General features: G+C 39.3%; 2 protein-coding genes across 5 annotated transcripts; one reads left to right on the top strand and one right to left on the bottom strand.

Moving 5' to 3' along the window:
* Window positions 1–1,733: 1,733 nt before the first annotated feature.
* Window positions 1,734–5,869, bottom strand: si:dkey-245n4.2 (uncharacterized). Of its 2 annotated transcripts, XM_051895674.1 has the most exons (6): window positions 5,626–5,869; window positions 5,459–5,524; window positions 4,381–4,884; window positions 3,605–3,733; window positions 3,189–3,279; window positions 1,734–2,958 (listed from the first exon to the last, which is right to left on the bottom strand). In XM_051895674.1, the coding sequence occupies exons 2-6, from the start codon at window positions 5,514–5,516 to the stop codon at window positions 2,751–2,753; spliced, it is 990 nt and encodes a 329-aa protein (XP_051751634.1). In that variant the 5' UTR covers window positions 5,517–5,524; window positions 5,626–5,869; the 3' UTR covers window positions 1,734–2,750. The 2 variants fall into 2 exon arrangements, with proteins under 2 accessions (XP_051751634.1, XP_051751633.1); XM_051895673.1 differs by having other exon boundaries at window positions 5,459–5,869.
* Window positions 5,870–15,172: 9,303 nt separating this feature from the next.
* wdr54 (WD repeat domain 54) lies at window positions 15,173–19,704 on the top strand. 3 transcript variants are annotated; one of them, XM_051895463.1, is made up of 10 exons: window positions 15,173–15,284; window positions 15,726–15,978; window positions 16,137–16,199; window positions 16,270–16,336; window positions 16,471–16,527; window positions 16,654–16,781; window positions 16,928–17,028; window positions 17,682–17,844; window positions 18,510–18,584; window positions 18,810–19,704. In XM_051895463.1, exons 2-10 carry the CDS (start codon window positions 15,745–15,747, stop codon window positions 18,939–18,941), a joined length of 1,020 nt encoding a protein of 339 aa, XP_051751423.1. In that variant the 5' UTR covers window positions 15,173–15,284; window positions 15,726–15,744; the 3' UTR covers window positions 18,942–19,704. The 3 variants fall into 3 exon arrangements, 2 of the variants coding, with proteins under 2 accessions (XP_051751423.1, XP_051751424.1); XM_051895464.1 differs by having other exon boundaries at window positions 15,229–15,510; XR_007930428.1 differs by having other exon boundaries at window positions 15,228–15,978; window positions 18,049–18,584; window positions 18,810–18,956.
* Window positions 19,705–21,092: the final 1,388 nt, after the last annotated feature.

Below are 21,092 nucleotides of genomic sequence, written 5' to 3'. Positions count from 1 at the left end.
TGATTTATAAGCTGTTTTCCTCATGGGGACCAAAAAAAATGTCCCCACAAGGTCAAAAATGATTGGTATTACTATCTTTTTGGGACATAATGTATAGCACACACACATATTAAATATTTATTAAATATTTTATATGCATGTTGTGAAGTTGTGACTGGAGTGTAAAACTAATCTTCCACATTGTATCATTGTATTGTGTTAATTGTATCATTTATCATGATGCAATGAAACATATAGAATTGTGTGGACATCACTTTTTGTGTGGTCATACCAATCTTGCACTCATTACTCCCAGCCTATAATTCAATAAATGATGTGGCAAATATTATTACATGTTATTTTGTGGGTTTTAGTGAAAATGGCCAGATGGAAGCAGCCATCCTCTACAACCAAGGAGGATATTGCTGAAATGGCTAAAGTCCATTCAGTTTTGGATATTGCTCAGCACAATGTGACTACCAGAATATAAAGTGCTGTGGCTGGTCAAGGAAGACTAGTGGACTGGTAAAGGAAAACAGGAGGATGGAAATCACCTGAATGTGGGGCCACCTCAAAACTGCTTCTAAAGACCTGGATGAGACCTCCAACCTCCAATTTCATCTTGAACTGTAAGCCAATGGCTACAAGAGGCTGGATTGAGAGGTTGGGGACACATGTCTGCAACAGGTGTTGGGAGGATGTACAATGTTGCTGGCATTTTGAAAATGGACCAATACTTGGGAATCCTGCTGAACACAATGTAGCCAAGTATGGAGGATCTGTATTTTCCAACATGATAACAATCCCAAACACACTGCGCATACAACAAATGTTGTGCACAATAAAATTGTTCATGCTCAGCATTTTGAAATCAAAAGTGGCCTCCTCAGTCACCTGACTTTAAAGCCATTGAAAACCTTTGGGAAATTATAAACCTGAATTGTGATAAGTCATGCAGGTCTTCCAATGAAGCTTAACTTTGGGAAGAGCTTAAGGAGGATTGGAAAGAAGTAAAGCACGACACATGCGCAAAGTTTAGCGAGTCAGTGCCCATGGGAATGGCTGCTGTAATAAAAAACAACAAAATATTAACTGATTACATTGTAGTCACTATGCTTTATTTCCTGTGAACTTTTTGTTTTTCTATTTTTGAATAATACAACAAAACTCATATTTAATTATGTTCTGGAGCTTGCCTTTTTGCCAAAAATTTTAATACCTCAACCAAGTTTAGTGTATATTTCTTCCCAATATACATTACTCCTCATACTTTGATTGTTTAATTGAACCTGAAGTGTCATTAAAAGAAAATATTGTGCAAATATCCCCTCAAATTAACTATCCCCTATCATATTAACACTGATTTATTTATTTAATCAAGTACATGTAGGCCTATACTGTATATGACTATTATTTAGACTAAAAGTGTGAACAAAAATATCACCTACTTTTCAAAGCAGGAAGTGAGAATGTGCAATATCGTGTTTCTGGCTTTACCATATGTGTTTCTGGCTTAAATTTTCATGCTTGCATGTCAACCTCACATTTACTTCTCTCTCCTCCAAATACGTATGCTTTACACCCTAACAACACACTTGCACAGACATGTTTTCCATTTCTCCGCTGTTGTCCTCGGCAGAAGAGCTGTACAAAGCAGTTTGTCAAAAGAAACAGGTAAAGTTAGTCTGATAATAAATCTGGCAAAACAGTTAAGGTGGTGCCCTTCCACCCCTTCAGTACAAGTTACAACAAAGTGTGCATGTCAAGAATACTTTATTGGAAATGTTAAATGTAACTATATTACATGTGATTTACATTTGATATTTAATAATATTATTTTTATACAAAAGGTTTTCTTATATTTTACATTAATTTCTAATCACATTAATAACAACCGTCTTCAGGATAAAAAACTATTTCAGTTAGGCTTATACAATTCAAAAATAATCTACACAACTGCTAAAAAAAACTGCTGAACACAACACTTGAGGCTTTCTTCAATGCCAAATCAGTAAACGTATTATTGTTTTCCAAGAAAGAACATTCCTATTTTACACGCACATACCCAGATGCAGATTAGATAAGCAATCATTGTTGATTATACAGTATATTTTTTGTCAAGTTTGATCAGTATTTGACCTGAAGTTACCTTATATCTTTTTGGCAAGGTACAGATTATTTCCTTTGATCAGAACCCAACCTCAATTTTTCAGAATTCAACAGAGGGATGGCATTCTGCTTGCAGAAGCACAGTAAACCCAGCAGATGTCTATGATTTTTTTTAAAAGATGTTGGATATGAAAGGGATAACGTACAGTCAGATAGTCATTATACCGAAATAAATCGTAAAACTGAAAAAAGCACATGAAATATTGATTTGATTTTGAATGATTTTAAGTGAGAAGACAGAAACCGCAGAGCATCCAAGAACACTTAGAGTCCGGTTGCATAAGCCGCTAAGACTAGTTTTACAAGTTAGTCATAATTTTTTCTCTTTAAATCTTTTTATAACTTTTATGCAACTGGCCCCTGATCAGTATGTTGCTGTTAAAGTTGTGATAATTTCTTGAAATAACTAATCCACTGCTACACAACAAAGTTGGCAGTTGGCAGTGATTCCTTGGACAGTGGTCATTATCAAGAAATATTTGCAGAATCAGAATCAAGAATTCAATGTAATAAGTTAATAAAGCCATCAATTCAATTCTGTCAGTTTTCTTAGGCATAATACATAAGTTACTCTCACTAATTTCTTCTATATATAATGCCGTTTAGTCAGTTAGATATGTTTCAAACAGTGGGGTGATTGTTCCATCTTTCCATTCAACAAGGATCTCGCCTCGCTGGATAGAGGGGGACTGAGCAGGTTTCATAGGGTGTCGGGTTAGAGGGGCTCTCTCACTAGGCACCGGAGAACCTGGCTGACTGGCTTCTCCTGTCGGAGTGTACGATTTCAGCACCACAACAGTCTTCTTCCTCCTGAGCGTGAAGATAAGAAATAGATCAGCCACTCACAAAGGAGGAAATCTTGTTATTGAGCCTTTCCTTGTTATGAAACTAATTTCAATGCGGATGTTCACATAGATCAGTTTCATAACACGAAAAACAGATCATTTCCTTCTCTACTTCATGTGTAAAATTAAATGCTGGCATTCAGAGTTACAAGATCTTGAAGGTTTATTTTTTACCAAAAATGAGAATAATCTTACCTGTTCTGGTAAATGTTAAGAGTAAGGATCACAAGCCCAAGTAACAGGGCAAAACTGCTTAGAAGCAACATTGTCATTTTCCAGCCTGTTCCTGTTATTAAAAAAAAAAAAACATTATAGAACATCACCAACTAATATTCTTCCTTTTTACCCATTACCAATTAGCCATTTTCTGTATTTTTACTCATTTTCTGTCATTAAAATTCAGTAATCTTTCGTTGGCTCATGACCAAAGGCATGACACTGTGTTTACGGTTTCCTCTCCTCTACTGCCCTCATGTGGACATAAAGCAAATGAACTATTCCAGGAGGAAATGTAATGTTTTGAATATTTGATTGTTTATAGCCTATTTCCTGACCGAAAAGCATTTAACTGCTAAAACGAATCAAACTTACTGAAACAGAAGAGAACTTACCATAGTCTGTTGTAAAAACATTAACAGAAGGTCCCCCAGGCTCTACGCTACTTTGAGGTTCAGCCAATACCTCTGAAGTCCGTGTTGCTTCAGTGGACTTTATTTGGGAGGTCTGGCCATTATTCCCAGCTAAAATAAAGAAATAAAATTTATACAAATTATGCAATATAGCATAGTCATTATTGAAAGCAAAACAGACAATGTACACAGGGATCCCGCCCTTTTTGACCAATCAATTTCCAGTCGTTTATGACTGCTGCATAAGTATATATTTTTTTTTTTAAATACAGAGATTTTTGGGAAGGAATTCCATTTTGTATGTCAGATACCAATCCTTAGAATTAAGATATGTAAATAATTCATTTTAATTAATAAAATGAATAACTTATTTGTGTCAGCCTGAGATTTGAATGTGGCTCATTTGAGAATTCTGCTTTCTGAACCTTCTAACCAAAAAATCTCTATGATATTTTATTACACTTCCATGACTTTTCCATGCCTGGAATTCACAATTTCTATATTCTGTGATATTTCTAGGTTTTCCAATACTGTGGGGATCCTGGTACAAATTTAGTATGACAAGATGAGAAAGTAATGCACATGACAGAAAATGCAGGTATGACAGGAGTAACCTTCAAGAGACGCTCGGCAGAATTCTGTGGAGTTTTAAATGAAGAAGCGGATGAGATGTCATTAATTAAATTGATGGGATGACGAAATGCAACACGAAACACAGACCTATCTTTATGAAAGAACTCCTAATCTAACTCTCTTACAATGCCAATAGCGAATTTGAGTGAGGATTCGGGGTCCAGTTGAAAGTGTTTGCTGAGACTCTTGCAACACATTCTGGCCGTGATGTGTGCTGTCAGTCTCCTCGCATACCGTTTGATTAGCCATTGTCCTCCACTTGCTGCCTTTCCCACGATCTTTAGAAAGGAAGACCTTGGAGGAATCGTGACGTACGCTCAGATGCAGACCCTTGCCGTGTAATGTCAGGAGACCCTTTTTAGAGCAGCTCCAGGTCTGGCCCTCGCGATCCTCCTCCTCAGAGCTGCAAGCTTGTAGCCAAACACTCTCTTGCTCATGGATCTGGGGTGCAGTTAGACACCCTCCGGTCTGCGGGTTGCTGAGAGAGCGTGTCTCTGGGTTCCAGTGCCACTCTTGCAGAGCTAAATCTGCCCTGCACTCTTGCAGGGTTAACCTGCTGCTGACTTGACCTTCATTTACCTGTACACACTTTCTCAGCTCTTCATTCCTGATCATGAGTCCTGTAACTTCTACAAGGGGAAAGAGATATTATTGTAGCATATAATACATAAGTTAGGGTAACATATATTATAGGCACAAATTCATATTGCAAATATGGACAGTATATGATCTTTAATAATGCATCAAAAACCTCACATACAGTATCTGCTGCTAATAGCACTACAAAAAACTTGAGATAGATGATCTGTGCATAACAACAGTCTTGACAAAGTTAAAAAAAAAAAAACACCCTTCCCTGTAGCCTAATTTGTCTTAAAGTGTGAGTAGTCTGGGCTTTATTACAGAAACATCCTCAGAATCCTATCCTATCTGTTTAGTAACCATCGTATTTCATGAAATATAACTTTTTAAAATCTTAAGTCAAGAATTAAGAGAGGAAGTTTCTGAAATACAGCCAAGTTAGCGACTCGAGTCTAGGCTGTAGCCTATTTGATGACAACATTGTTTATCAACAAATGAAATTTGTTCTTTTAAACACTAAAATATAGATAAAGATATCTTTTATTTCAATTTAAAAACTGAAGTAAAGATATCTGGTTGATATTTAGTATATATATATGCTACATATCACATGCTCGTTACCTTCAAAAACAAGTGTTGTGAGAACAAACGTGCAGAATCCTCTCCAAATGGCATCCATCACCGCGGCTATGTGGCGCAATAACAACACTAATTATAAAATATAAGACTTCCAGATTACAGTTATGACCTGTTCTGATACAAATCGCGAATCAAGTAATAATTCGCACCGCTCCTGATATCCCCCTAAAGCAAAGCAGAAAGTGAAGAGCGACAATGTTGATCCACCCGATAGTTGACACTGTAGCACAACAAATTTTCACTTGAGAGAGGACTGGAAATTTATGGCGCATGAAGCACAAGCGTTCAAAGAGTGAGTGTAGAATACTAATTAACAAAAGACGATGAAAGGCAATTAAGTGCTCTGCTATGTTGGGGGAAAGACAGTAAACTTAACTAAGGAAACACGACAACAACCAACCATACATGATCATGAAACTCGAGTTTGCAAATTAATGTAAAAGACGTGTATTTTCAACATCATCAAACAATAATAGTGAGGAAAACTTAACTGTAATTTACAGAAGATGTACAAAGAGAATGACCATTTTATGAGGCTCAGCAATTTGAATGACATTCCATTCAAGCTGAGATGACAGAGCTTCTGTTCCCGTTGCTGTGTTGTTGCTAAGTTGGTGTCGACAGTCAGGCGGTATTTAAAAAGAATGGGAGAGCGAGCAAAAACACTTACAGAACGTTTCCACCTGTTTGTGTTTCTAGAGCCGACAAAATAAAATAATGCTACAAAATTCTACTTTTCTAGACTACAAACTGTGCGTTAAAAAGTTTGCGTAGTCACTTCAAAATGAAAAGGAAATTACTTTTACTATAAAAGCATATGCTCTACCTGGAGATGATTTATTTTTGTACAACTTCTATTATTATTTGCTAACAAAATAAATTATGGCTGACAGCAAGTAGAGCATTTCTGCAATGGCATGATGCTGCATCCACACCATTTCAGTATAAGTCCAATACAACTGTCATACCAGTATATTTGTCTATTCTGAGAGTGGAACAAAACTTTAAAGGGATAGTTTACTCAAAAAAAGGGGAAAATTCTGTCATTAATTACTCACCTTAATGTCGTTCCAAACCCGTAAGACTTTCGTTCATCTTCGAAAAACAAATGAAGATCATTTTTGGTGAACTCTGAGAGCTTTCTGTCCCTCCATAGACAGCTACGCAACAACCACTTTGACGCTTAAAAAAGTTCATAAAGAGAGCATAAAACTAATCCATATAAATTGAGCATTTAAGTCCAAATTTCTGAAGAGACACAATTGCTTTATATGATAAAAAGACTGAATTTAGGCTTTTATTCATATAAAATTTCATCAACTCACATCAGCTGTGGTAAACGGAAGCTCAAGCATGTTTGCTTGATGCGTGCGAGAACCAATGAGGTTCATTCTTGTGTGTTACGCAGCACTCTGAGCTACCGCAAGAGATTTGTCCTCGCGCGTCATTCAGGTTCGGTTGAGCTTTTGTTTGTTTGCTGATCAATGTTTGTATGTGAATAAAAGCCTAAATTAAATCCGTCCATTATATAAAGCGATGTAAATAAAAGCCTAAATTAAATCCGACCATCATATAAAGCGATCATATCTCTTTAGAAAATTTGGACTAAATCACTTATTTTATATGGATTAGTTTTCCGATCTCTTTATGAACTTTTTGAAGCATCAAATTTGCAATTGCGTATAGCTGTCTATAGAGGGACAGAAAGCTCACAGATTTAATCAAAAATATTTTCATTTGTGTTCTGAAGATGAACGAAAGTCTTACGGGTTTGGAATGACATGAGGGTGAGTAATTAATGACAGAATTTTTATTTTTGGGTGAACTAACCCTTTAAATTAAGGGTAACACTTTAGAATAATTAGTTCCCTTTCGATACTACACTACATACTGCGTTGTCTGCCTTTTTAAGCCGACTTCTGAGGCGCGGGGTCTTTAATAAAACGAACCAATGGCGGCGCGGCAAGACCGCGCGAGCCATTGGCGAGCGAGCCCACACTTGAGCCCGCCAAAATGGGCGGGGTCTCGGGCTATATAAGCGGCCATCTCGCCTTGGCAAACTGATTAATTCTCCTTCAGCGACGCAGATCCAGGCGCACCGTTGACACGGGGGACAGGGGGGTCAGGACCCCCGCAGTTTTGAAAAGACAGAAATCGACCCCCCCTACTTTTGATAAGGGCTGCTTCAATCAGTCACACTATATCATCTTTTAGCTTTGTCAATCAAGCCAAACCGTCCATTCAGAAACCGAGAAATTTGACACATTAAGGTAAGGAGGCTGATCTCTCAGGTTGACGCGCGAGCTGGCTTGACTGAAGTTTTCGTGAGGATTTATAGTTTATGGACTGTTTTGATTTCGGTAATTACATCTAGAAAGGTAAAAGCATTGATGGCATTGATAAAAGAAATATCTGAAAGCGAAACAAAAGTGATTATTGCCTCGACCAGCGTCGCAGTGGGGAGGACGCACGAGAGGAGACCTGCGCGTTTAATTGGTATGAATATACTGTAATACTGCATTTACAATGCTTATCGGTGGCGTGCACTTTGATCGCGAAAGTGAAAGTGCCCTTTGTGGTCGCATCGCGGTGCCCCCGCGTTCCCGGAATGCGATTTCTACCACGAGAGATATCTGGGCTTTAGCTTACAGTTTGGTCCCCCCCACTTTGAAAATGTCTCCTGCGCCCCTGCGCAGATCATATCTCTTCGTTGATCCCGAGACTTGAAGCCACCTTCTTCCTGCAAGCAGCTGGAATTTGCCGCTGATCAGCTCGCCGCTCTGCAGCAGCAAGATCAGCTCGCCTCTCCTCTGCTCGCCGTTCTCAAGCAGTTCGCCGTTCTCGAGCAGCTCGCCGCTCTCGATCAGCTTTATTTTCACTTTCAGCTGGCCGCTCTGCCAGCTCGCCGCCCAGCTCGCCGCTCTCGTGCAGCCCTGATCAGCGCACCGCCTCGTCAGCAGCTGGATCAGTTCACCGCTCTCAAGCAGCTCTGTCCTCCACACCACTCTCAAGCAGCCTGGTCAGCGCTTCGCACCCGAGCCGCCCACAGCGCCGAGCACGTGCTTACGGTGTTCTTCCTTCTACAGCCGCAGTTGGAAGCTGAAAAAGCATTTTTCTTTAAGCAAATTTCCTGCGGCATTGCACCACGATTGTGGCAGGTGCAGAGCCCCTCTGCACTCTGATGACGGGCACAGTGAGTGCGTCCAATGTCTGGGCAAGTCCCACGCAGAAGCCGCGCTCACTGGATCAACCTGCTCTCATTGCGAGAGTATGAGTCTCGCCTCTCTGCGCTCGCGGATAGGGTTTTTTTCAGAACGTGACTCCGCCCATCGTGCCATCCCATCCGAGCCTGTGACAGTGGCGCAGAGGATCTCAGCGCTCGGATGAAAGTGAGCTCACGTCGGCTCAGGTCCCGCGTGCCTCACTTTCTCCACAGAGAGAGACTTCCCCCATCCACTTCTCCCGCCCGGACCAGCGCCCCTCTGCCATCGCGAGCGACCTGGTCTCGTTCAGGGGATCTGACAACGAGCCGCTGGATGACAGTATGTCCCTAGTGGCCTTGGATGCTGAGGATTGGCGGGACTCACATCTCGACTCCGCCCCCGTGCCATCTCTTGAGCTGATCGAGCCAAGAGAGCGAGCTTCACATCAACCACCTGGAAATGATAGCGGTGTATCTAGCTCTCCAATCCTTCCTCCCTCTCTTGGCGGGACACCACATCCTGGTCAGATCAGACAATATGACAGTGGTGTCCCTCATAAATCGCCAGGGAGGGCTTTCATCTAAGCCCCTCTTCACTCTAGCGAGATCCATCCTAGAGTGGGCCCAGCACAGCCTGCTTTCACTCAGAGCAGCGCATATTCAGGGCATACTGAACAAAAGGGGCGGACATGTTGTCCTGGAGCAACCTTCCCTCGGAGGAATGGTTGCTCCACCCCCTCACGGTTCAGGAAATTTGGGATGTCTTCGGGAAGGCAGAGGTCGACCTCTTCCCCTCAGAAGACAACTTTAATTGCCCAATTTTTTTTTCAAAGACCAAGGATGCGCTGGCCCACGACTGGCCCAGCCTCCTCCTGTACGCTTTTCCCCCGGTCGCTCTGATTCCCCAGGTCATCAGACGAATCAGGGAAGGTGCCCACAAAGTCTTCCTGGTGGCTCCCCTATGGAGGAGCCAACCATGGTTCTCAGACCTGTCTCAGCTGGCGTCCATGGAGCCATGGCCAGTTCCCCTGAGACGAGACATCCTCTCCCAAGCGGGAGGGACGATTTGGCACCCAAAACCCGAGCTGTGGGATCTCCATGTATGGCTTCTAGACGGGAGCCTTCAGACCTTCCTGAAGATGTCCTGAACACTATCTCACAAGCTAGAGCTCCGTCAACGAGACATCTCTACTCCCTAAAATGGTCAGTCTTTGCTGCCTGGTGTACAGCCCGGGACAAGGACCCATTTACTTGTGACATATCTTTGATATTGACTTTCCTTCAGGACTTAATGGATAGGGGCCGTTCTCCCTCTACCCTTAAAGTCTATGTAGCAGCCATAGCGGCCTCCCATGCTCCTGTAGCGGGACAGTCGATAGGGAAAAACAACCTTGTTGTTCGTTTCCTAAAAGGGGCTAGGAGGCTGAACCCTCCCCGCCCCCACACAGTTCCCACATGGGACCTGTCTGTGGTTCTCAGGGGCCTTAAGGGCCCTCCCTTTGAACCGCTCCAGACTGTCGACTTATGTCCTCTGATGCTAAAAACCGCCTTATTGCTAGCCTTAGCATCTGTAAAGCGAGTCGGAGATTTACAGGCACTCTCCGTGAGCCCCTCCTGTCTTGAGTTCGGGCCTAAAGTTGTCCTGAAACCGAGACATGGATATGTCCCGAAAGTCCTATCCACACCCTTTAGGCCACAAATGGTCATTCTCTCTGCACTTCCTCCTTCCCAGGATGATCAGGAGTTGAACCAACTCTGTCCAGTCAGGGCCCTGAGGACTTACATCGATTGTTCCACCTCTTTTCGTCAGTCAAAACAACTCTTTGTCTGCTTCGGTGGTCGTACGAAAGGTCTTCCGGTCACAAAGCCCAAGTTATCCAGATGGATAGTCGATGCTATAGCGCTCGCTTACTCATCTTTGGGCCTACAATGCCCCATAGGTGTTAGAGCACACTCCACAAGGGGCATGGCCTCTTCTTGGGCATGGTCCACTAGCGTGTCCATTGCGGAAATTTGTGAGGCGGCCAGCTGGGCCTCGCCATCCACCTTTGTCAGACGTCCCCGCATTACAGACGCAGGTTCTCTCTGCATAAGCCTCACTAATGTGATCAGCTTATGAGTACTCATTTATGGCCCTGACCAAAGTCCAGGTAATAACATATTTTTTTTCCCTTTCCCTGTATATGCTCTAGGCCTCAAGGGAGCTCCTAGAATATATAGAAATGGGAGGATGGCTATAGTGTCCCCAAGTCCCCTATCTAATCCGGGATATGTTACGCTATGTGCATCCGTGCGAGCCCTCCTCATTGCTCCGCTCGGATGCTCTGTTGTTCCCCCTTCATAGCACGGCGTGATTGTATAATCCCTGTTGTGTCTTGCCTAAAAAGGCAGTATGTAGTGTAGTATCAAAAGGGAACGTACTCGGTTACTAATGTAACCTCAGTTCCCTTAGATACGGAACGGTGTACTGTGTAATTTGCCGTGCTATTCGTAGGATGCCTCATGCCATGGCTTCATCAAATTAAATCAGTTTGCCAAGGCAAGACGGCCGCTTATATAGCCCAAGACCCCGCCCATTTTGGCGAGCTCGAGCAGGCTCTCTCACCATTGGCTCACGCGGCCCTGCCGTGCCTCCATTGCTTCGTTTTATTAAACTCCACGAACCAATGGTCATGCAGTTTTACTGCGTGATTAAAAAAGGCTTCAGAATCGCTGAAAACAGGAGTTTCCTCGTTGCGTCTTGCCTAAAAAGGCAGACGACGCAGTACTCCGTTCCGTATCTAAGGGAACCGAGATTACATTAGTAACCGAGTACGTTTTTTACTTACTGCATAACTAATAAGTAATTATTGAAGAACTAATAGGTAATTCTTCATTAACACTTAAGTCACTACTGTTAACTACTAAGGAAGATGTGTTAACTAATCAGTATGTAATAGAATTTTATGATTATGTTAAGTAACAGTTAGCTTATCAATAACTAATGAATCCTGTCATATCTCCTGAAGAACTACTATTAATTATCTACTAATTAATGTTCAAGAAAAATAACTATGAAGTAACTATAATGAACAAATACAATTACATTGAGTTGTGACCCTTTCTTTACTAATGTTATCAGTAGTAGTATTATGAAAAAGCAATATTAATAAAATACAATACATTTTATAGAGGTTTTTGCCTGTGTGGTAAATTATTGTTTTGAGTGTGTTCTGTAAGAAATCAACTTCGGAAAGGAACCCAACCTCCACTCTAAATGCCTTGCCATAGCCAACTTACCTCAGATTAGCTTTTATATTTCATACAGTAGCCTACTGTAAGTGTGTCTGTTTTCCTCAGCATATCACATTACCATTGACTAAATTCCAGTATGTAAGGCAATGACTGAAGGAAAGTGAAAATACAGGTAACCCATTAGTAATTAATAAAGAATTATCAAGTAATTCTGCAGGAATTACTTAGAACCTGAAACAGTATTCTAAAGTGAAATAACATGGAACCCATTAGTAATTAATAAAGAATTATTAGATAATTCTGCAGGAATTAGCCTAGAACTTGAAACTATTTTAAGGCGAAAATACAGGGAACCCATTAGTAATTAATAAAGAATTATTAGATAATTCTGCAGTAATTACTTAGAACGTTAAACAGTATTCTAAAGTGAAGACTTAGGGAACTCATTAGTAATTAATAAATAATTACCACATAATTCTGACTCAAATCAAACGTACACTCTGAAAAAAATATAATAATCTAAAAACCTTTGTAAAATACACGACACAACCTATAGTTCACACAATCTCCTTTATTTCAGATGAGAACATTTCTTAATACAGCATATTTTATTCCGTTTTAACATGTATACAATACTTACATTTAAACTTGTTTAACAACATTTTAGAATCAAAAGTTAAAACATTTAAAAGCAATTCAAGTGTAATCACCCTGCTGAAAAAACCAGCATATGCTGGTTAAGGTAGGTTTTGGAGCCGGTATGCTGGTTTGAGCTGGTTTATGCTGGTCCTATGCTGGTTTTATGATAGTTGGGATAGTTTTATGATTGGTTTTATGATTGGTTGGATAGTTATGGCAAGGCAGTGGGGGTGGGGTTCCTTTCCGAACAATAGTGATGAGTATTTTTAAGAGTGCAGCATATTATGCAGCATATCAATGCATATTTAATTTCCAAAATAATAATAAGTGGTGGACTGTGACAAAGTAGTACAAAGTAGTTGTAATTTTACTCAAGTAACTTTGAAAATGAATCATTTTCTGTTCATTAGTAGTTACTTCATAGTTATTTTTCTTGAACATTAATTAGTAGATATTAATAGTAGTTCTTCAGAAGATATGACAGAATTGATTAGTTAATGATAAACTAACTGTTACTTAACATAATCATAAAATTCTATTACATACTGATTAGTTAACACATCTTCCTTAGTAGTTAACAGTGACTTAAGTGTTAATGAAGAATTACCTATTAGTTCTTCAGTAATTCCTTATTAGTTATGCAGTAAGTAAGAAACAGTATTCTAAAGTGTTACCAAATTAAGAATTGTGTGACAAGTTGTCTTACTAATCGTTTACACTGCCGTAGCCTTACAAATCCTGCAGATGATGAGTTTTCTTGATGAATGTTCTTAAAGAATCTGAGTTAATTGAGACCATTTCAGATTGAGGTCAGCGACTGTAATTTGGGAGTTTTCTGCCTGCAACTTGGCCATTGTAAAGCCTCTGTTTATCACATTGTCATCTCTGCCTTCCCTCCCTCTGATGCCCATCTCATTATGGGGCTCATGCTAACTACCTTCACAAACCCCATAACCACAACCTCTCTGCAGGCCTCTTGTACACCAAGTCATTCATTTGTTCCTTTCACTTGCTGTCTTCAAATTCATACATATACTTTGGTGAGCAACTGAGGTTATTGTGTGTTTTGTTACATACTGTAGTTGTATTACTGCTAACATTTTCTATTTTTATTCAAGGAAATTTCAGATTTTACATTTGATATTTTGGTTTAGGAAAATGCTTTGCTTTTCACTGAGAGGATTAAAGAAAAAACATTCTGCTCAGGTCTTTCAGAAGGAGGAACCTTTGTACCTCCCACAGAATGCTAACAATTAGATCTTTCACAACTAAATATCAAAAGAGATTTTGATATCTGTATTATGTAGGAGGGTTACAGGCAGCTTCTTGTTTGTCAATGTGCTACAAAAAGTGAAATGGGGATAATCTTTATTTTTTTATTGGCAAACAAAACAAAACAAAACAACAACAAAACCAAATAATATGTGGTTTTGTTCATTTGAAAAACCCAATCTGTATATTAAGAAAAAAATCACCAGAAACAACAATAATATAATATTTTATAAAAACGTAAAAGCACTTGTTTTGTATTTTGGGGTAGGGATTTTATTTACACAATTCATTTTTATATAATATTATAAAATATAAAAACACATTTTGTATCTTCACTTAAAAAAAAAAAAAATCTAATTCACAAGAGGCAGATTGGTGCCAATTCTTTTGGTAGCTCTTCACTCAATTTTCTTCCACAGCACAGAAAATGTACAGCGTGTTGTAAAACAGTGCCATAGGCCAACGAGGTGTCTTCTGTCTACATTTGGGAGCTCTGGCTTGTTCCTGCACACAGTTCCAACCATGGTCAATTTTCTCTGAAGAAGCTCTGTGCAAAGGGCATACGGTGTGAAGAAATAGTTGGATGTTATTGTGTGTCCCTGGAGAGCAGTTGTCACATGGTGTACAATATATGTCAGCCCTGATTTCTGCCCTAGCAATTTTCCTTTGTAAACTTGCATATTCCAGGCATAGCTTCTACTGGCATGACAGACTGCCAAGATTTTATTTCAATATTTGATAGGTTTACTTGTATTATATATTAACCGCAGTCTTTCCACCCATTTTTTTCCATCTGTCACTAACAGTTTGTTTTCTCGCCTGGCAGATATTTCTTTGTCATCAAATCGGATGACCCTTGATAATTTTTTTTTAACTTGCACAGTGGTATGGTGGCCCGAAACATCACTCTCCCTGATTTACCATAAACTAGTTGTGGCTTCATTGTGAGATTTGTAGACACCAGCAAACATGAGCAGACCGATACTTGTGTATCAGTCCAGTCTGCATCCATATCCTTGTCATGTCAACCATCTTTTGAATCTTTTAAATTTTATTGAAAAATAATTTGATGACTTAAATGGTCATGAACACACCACATTTTAGCACTGCTGTTTCAGAGCATTTGTTACAACAGGTAACCTACAACAGACAGTTATCATTATATTTTACAAAATATTGTTTAGCAGGGTAATTATATATTAATTATAAATCTAATATTTTCCCCCAAAAAATATAATCTATGAAACGATTCAAATGATAGCATTTGTTTGAAACAATATATGGAAATTTTTTAAATTTGTTTGTTGAACATGAACATACAGTGATATAAGCATACAGAACATAGAGAGAGAGAGAGAGAGAGAACCGTGCGTCACTCCGTGCACCGCAGATAATTGTGACGTTCTACACACGTACACATGTCTGCTCCGTCACTATGGCTGCAAGAGACGCGAAATGGTGGTGAGACCTTGCTTGAATACAATTAGACAAAAATATTCATTATACCTCTTATCTGACATCGACTGGTCTAATAACAGGGGGAACGGCGTATGTTATTTCCATACGAGAAGCCATTTTATGTTGTATTTTCACTGAAAAGAAGAGGATTAGCAGGAGAACCCATCAGTTGCCTTCATTCAGGCTTGGTAGCTGTTAGAATTATGTATGCATCACGCCCGATTACATGGTAAATAATAATGCCTGCGGTTAATTGAATGTCAGTGTGTTGTTACTGGAAAAGAAGACGTATTTTATATTCCATATCTTACCGCGTTAAACCAGTCTGGACATACCGCTAAAATCCGATTTAGTGTTGGTACAGCACCGCATTCTCTGCCTCAATAAACTCAGGATTACCGCACAATTGTCCATTTTGTTTGAACTGATTTCAACGTATTTCAGAAAGAACATCCTCCAAATAATGTCGAAAATGTACCACAAAGAGAAAAGCATTCCAATAAAGAGCAGCGCGTCCGCGCTCTACAACAACCTGAGCGTCCTGCGCATCGCGCCGCGCTGCCTCACCTATTTCACGGTGGTCCACGCCAACGTGGTAAACATGGTCAGCGCCTCCTGGGACGGGCTGAACTATTCCCACCGACAGCTGCAGTCTAAAGAAGGCAACGTGGCCACCAGCTCCTCACTTATCATGCAGGTAAGACTAAAGTACCGTTTGAGTACAGTTTTGCTTACTATGTTTTAATGCTGTCACTATTTTAACACCACAAATTAGTAAACTGACAGTATTTTTTACTTTTGATTGTTTTAACATTTAACCCAATATCATATAAAACACTATTTTTTGTCTGACAGGCAGCCTGGTGTGTCCTGCCCTCAAGAGATCTTCTTGTTCTCACTTCTCAGAAAGGAATCCAGGTGGGTGAAGTGTTATGCCATGCTCTTTAAGTGCATGGGAAACATGACTTAAACTATGTTTATTCATCAGATGTATGAATCAGATGGATCCATTATGGTCTATTGGCATGCCCTGGACACACCAGAGACCCCCACAGGTCAGTGCACACCTCTGTCTCTGTAAATGGGTTTATTCTTTTTCTTTTATTAACTTAAAGAAAGAACTGTGTGAAATTTGTTGTGACTGACTGCGTACTTCATAAAACTGAAATAATCTGTTGTAATTTCCCAGCTAAAGCAGTGTTTGCCCGAGGGATTGCAGCGGTGCGGGAAAAACACATTTGTGTAGGCAAGTGGCTTCATCTGTCAGCTGTGGATATATATTAAATATCTGTCTGTTCTAAGTAAGCCATTTATGTATTTCCTTATTATGCATACTAAAAGAGCCCCTTTCCATTCCTCGCACTTTTTTCAGGGGTCTCCTCTGGCTCAGTGCTGGTGTTTGACGTTCCCAGTAAAGGCAGTAACATCACCCTGTCTGAGGTTTTGGAGGAACACAAAGAGGCCATTACAGACATGGCCTCTGAGTGCTCAGGCAGTCTGGTATTAACTTATAGTAACTTTCCTGTTATATTTGTAAACCATATAGCAAATGCTATTTTATGTGTTTTATTTGTTATGTTTGGTTCAGTTGATTTAAATTACTGGTGGCTCAAATGTTTTAATATTCAATTGGCCTCTTTTTGCAGGAGTGCATTGCTGATTTAGTTAGCGCTGATGACTCTGGCCTCCTCTGTGTGTGGAAATCAGGAGAGGATTTTCAACTGCTCAACAAGATCCCTGGTTTTGAGTATGTTAGAAAGTAACAAGAGACAATGGGATTCATTCATGAAACTTTCGTAAATATATGAGTATATTCTAAATAATTTGAATGTAAAGTGGACCTTCCCAAAAAAAACCTCTCCTCTGGAAACCTGAGATTTGATAGTTAATTGAATTGCTATTGAATTCCAATAATTTATAAACAGGTAGTGCATATAAGCTAATTTTTAATTACTGCCCATGAATTACAACTGTATGAATTATGTGTACAGGAATCCTGTGGGATCTTTTGGACTCTCTTCTTAGGTTTGGCTCCAGTATATTGCATAGATGCAAAATAATTAATTAATTAGCCATATTTTTAACAAAAGCGATTCAGTAAGTGTTAAGCTTGCTGACAAATGCTGGTGCTCAGCTTTACATATAACCAATTGAATAATTACTACTAATTAAACTAATTAATTTTGTAATTATATTTTGTTTTGGTAAGTGTTATCAAAATGCAGTGTCATCAGTTTTCCTAAAAGAACAGAAAACGCACCATTTCACGAATCCGAAAACTTACATCAGAACAATTACACCAAAACGTTTCATGAAAGAGGCTCACTATAAACATACCAGTATATTATACAAGAATATTATAGTACATATATTTTTGAAATGTGTATCTTCCTCTTTCAGCACAAGTTGTTCTTCAGTAAAACTGTGGAAGGGCACAGTCATTGCCGGCTATGGGACGGGACAGATCCGTCTGTATGAGGCAGTCACGGGTATACTGCATGCAGAGGTCAATGCCCATGCACGCTGGATCTACTCACTGGACATTGCCCCATTCACTGGCCTGGTGAGAGAAAAAATGTATACTGTCTGAATAACTTACAATTAATGCATGGATCAGCACATACAGTATGTGCACTCTGAGTCTAATCTTATTATTTACATCTGTTTTGAGCAGAAATAGGCTTAATTAAGAAGTTTTCCTAATCAGATGTGTTCTTAAAATGGTAAATGGCTCTCATATACTGATCTCTATACCTGCTTCTGGCAGGTCACGTCAGTCAAGCTCACATCAGCTGACTCCCAGATGACTCACGTCTACCTATAGGAATACAACGCCTATCACGGCATCAATATATAAGCTCCTCTGTATTATCAGTAGATATCACATTTCTCAGGAGCTAATTACCCTCCTCCATCCCCAGATCCTCCTCTCGTCAGTCAGGATTTGGCCTTCTGATTCCCCTTGAATCAGACTAGTTCTTGAAAAATGTGTACATGTTAAATTATTGACATGAATGATATCTGCACATTTATGTTGGTTATGTTCTGTTACCCTAAGGGGGGTTATTGCTGCTCTCCCTGCTCTTATCCATGCTAGGCTGCATGGATGCGCAGGGAGTTCTTGTTCAGAACAGAACCATACCGCTAATCCAAACTTTATGCAATTATCAGTCATATTTGACAATAGTGGTCCTGACAGGAATTGTTTTCCTTTGTTTAATGCAAAAGCTGCTCTCTGCAGCAGAAGACTCTTGGGTTAGAGTGTGGCATCTGAGCTTGACCCCAGAGACTAACAGTGTAGAGGTAAAATCCTTCACAGACACATACACTACCATTCAAAATTTCAGCTTTTATTTGTAAGATTTTTTTTATTCAGCAAGATGCATTAAATTGATCAAAAGTTACAGTAAATAAATTTATGTTAATGTTATTTCTATTTCAAATAAATGCTGTTTTTTTGTTTGTTTTTTTCACTTTATGCGTGTTCAGCTGATTTCAAACGTACTTCGCTTTTTCTGCCCTTTCTAGATTGAGCACATGTACAATGAGTGTGTGACTGACACACAGATCTGTGGAGCCAAGTTCTGTGATGGGGACGGCTACGCATTTGCAGTGACCGGCTATGACTTGAGTGAGATCATCCGCTACACGCAAGCCTAGTCAGGAAAACATCATGCATTCCCATTGGTCATGTGAGGATCACCTGCAGCAGGAAGGTCATGTCTTGACAAAATATCGGTGAATAAATTGGTGTGCATGATAGGCAGGGTCAGGGTAGAGTGAATATTTTCTTAACTGTATAGATACTACCTGAAATTGCCTAAAAAGCCCCACTTGAACACCAGGTGTCTGTGTTAAGTATGTCTACATGACTGACGGTTGTACTACTGACTACAAAAATACACTTTTGTGCTCTGATATTGAGGTAAACTGTAAAACAAGAGAACATACAGATCCCCTTCTAATCTGGATAGAGAAGTATCAATATAAACAAATGTTAGAAGTGGTAGTTCTGTTGGTGTTTTGCTCCTCAAATAATTTGTTTAGTAAATGTACTTCCTAAAGTGTTACTGAACATTTTCTTTTACCTCAATGAAAAACTTGGGGTCTGCAATTGAATCAAATGACATGTAATCATATTTGTGGTTCAGAAAACAGAAATTATCAAAATAGTTTTTATTTAATATGTTATATTATAAATATTAAATACTGCAGAGACTATTTTTTCCAAAGGGAATTATAATGTTCTTTATATTTGTCTTATAGCCTTAGAAATAATCACATTGTATCTAGATAGTTATTTCAGCTTGATGTTAAAGCAAATATTTTATACTTTGTGTCGTTGTTTTGTTATTTTCTGTTTCATTGTAAGTAATTGTCAGTGACAATTCAGCAAACTATTAAAAAATAAATGTTTCACTCATTTACTGTGGCTTTTATTGCAATTAGAAATGTGTACCAGTAGATGGCAATAGATCTTATATCTTTAATGTTTTTTAAAACATTTTGAACATTTGTAACATTTAAGATCATAATTAAAATATTTAACTCAAGCATATTGATTCATAAAAAAAAAAATAAAAAAAAACATATCACAGACCTTAAGGTACTAATATGTACCTTTTAGGAGTAAAAAAGGTACAAAGATGTCCTTTTAAGGGTACTGCCCCAGCAACAAGCTGTTGTACCCCTAAGGGTACAATTTTAACACATTTTTTTATGTGTGCAGAACATATCCAGCACACATTCTTTTTCAAAATGTAAAACATATCAACCATAAGTTGGGGTAAGAGTCATGTGTGCAATGGGTTTTTATTGTCTTCAGTGGCATCTCTGTGAAATCTTAAGGCATGAAGTGACCTCAAAACTTGATTAACTTTATGACATTTTACATGTTTTTGAAATTTTTTTTAACAAGAGCAAATTTGTATTTAAGCAGCCTTTTCTTCCCCGACTATGTTAATATATTCATCACTATTAACTTCAGTCCCTTTGTGTCTCTCTGTTTGCCTTTAAAAGACAGAGAGGAAGACTTTGATTGTCAGACATGTCCTTCATGAACCTGCCATGAGGCCCTGATGAGTCCTTGTCCTTGATTTACACCCTGTTATCATACTGTAATGTTTTGTTGTCATTACATCATTCATCTGTGTAAGTTTCTCTTTTTTAGGTCAAAGCAGAGAGGAATGTGCATTATCACGTCAAGCTGTTTTATCAGTGATCTGTTGAAATATATTTTATGCTCATTTGACTGTATTTCCCCCATAATATTTGTGCCCATAATTCTGTTGTTCCCTCATAGTATTATGCACACATGACCTCCCTTGCCAGCTTGTTATTGATAAAACACCCCATGCTCTCTTATGTAAGACTTTTACCTTTGTCCTATGAATGACACTGTGTGTGCCCCATATCTGTTATTAAGAGAGAGTGAATATCAATGACACATAGGGACAGACCTAATGGACTGAGAATAGAGCGCTGACCATCAGATTTGATGGTGGACAGAGAGGAAGAGAGTCCAGAAAGCGTCGATGAGACATCCATTGGCTGTGGGTTTAATGGAATTATGTAACGCTGCCGTGCGGCGTTGGAGCACAGTGAGATGTGTTTAAGGTCAGGGATCTGTGGTAATAAACACTATGGCTGGTTTACAGGATGTGTAAAATTCAATAATGCTCTCCAGACACATCAGATCTGTGGCCTCCAGGGGATTGCAGTGTTTTTAGATGGGGACCGCCAGTCTGGGTGGCACAATGCAATTCCAGTGGACACAGGAAGCTTGTTTATTTTTACACTTCTGTGCTTTCT

This window comes from Ctenopharyngodon idella, chromosome 5, assembly GCF_019924925.1.
Source record: "Ctenopharyngodon idella isolate HZGC_01 chromosome 5, HZGC01, whole genome shotgun sequence".
In the NCBI taxonomy this organism is placed as follows: Eukaryota; Metazoa; Chordata; class Actinopteri; order Cypriniformes; family Xenocyprididae; genus Ctenopharyngodon; species Ctenopharyngodon idella.
Note: the sequence above shows the minus strand (reverse complement) of the source record. Positions and strands in the feature narration are given on the sequence as shown.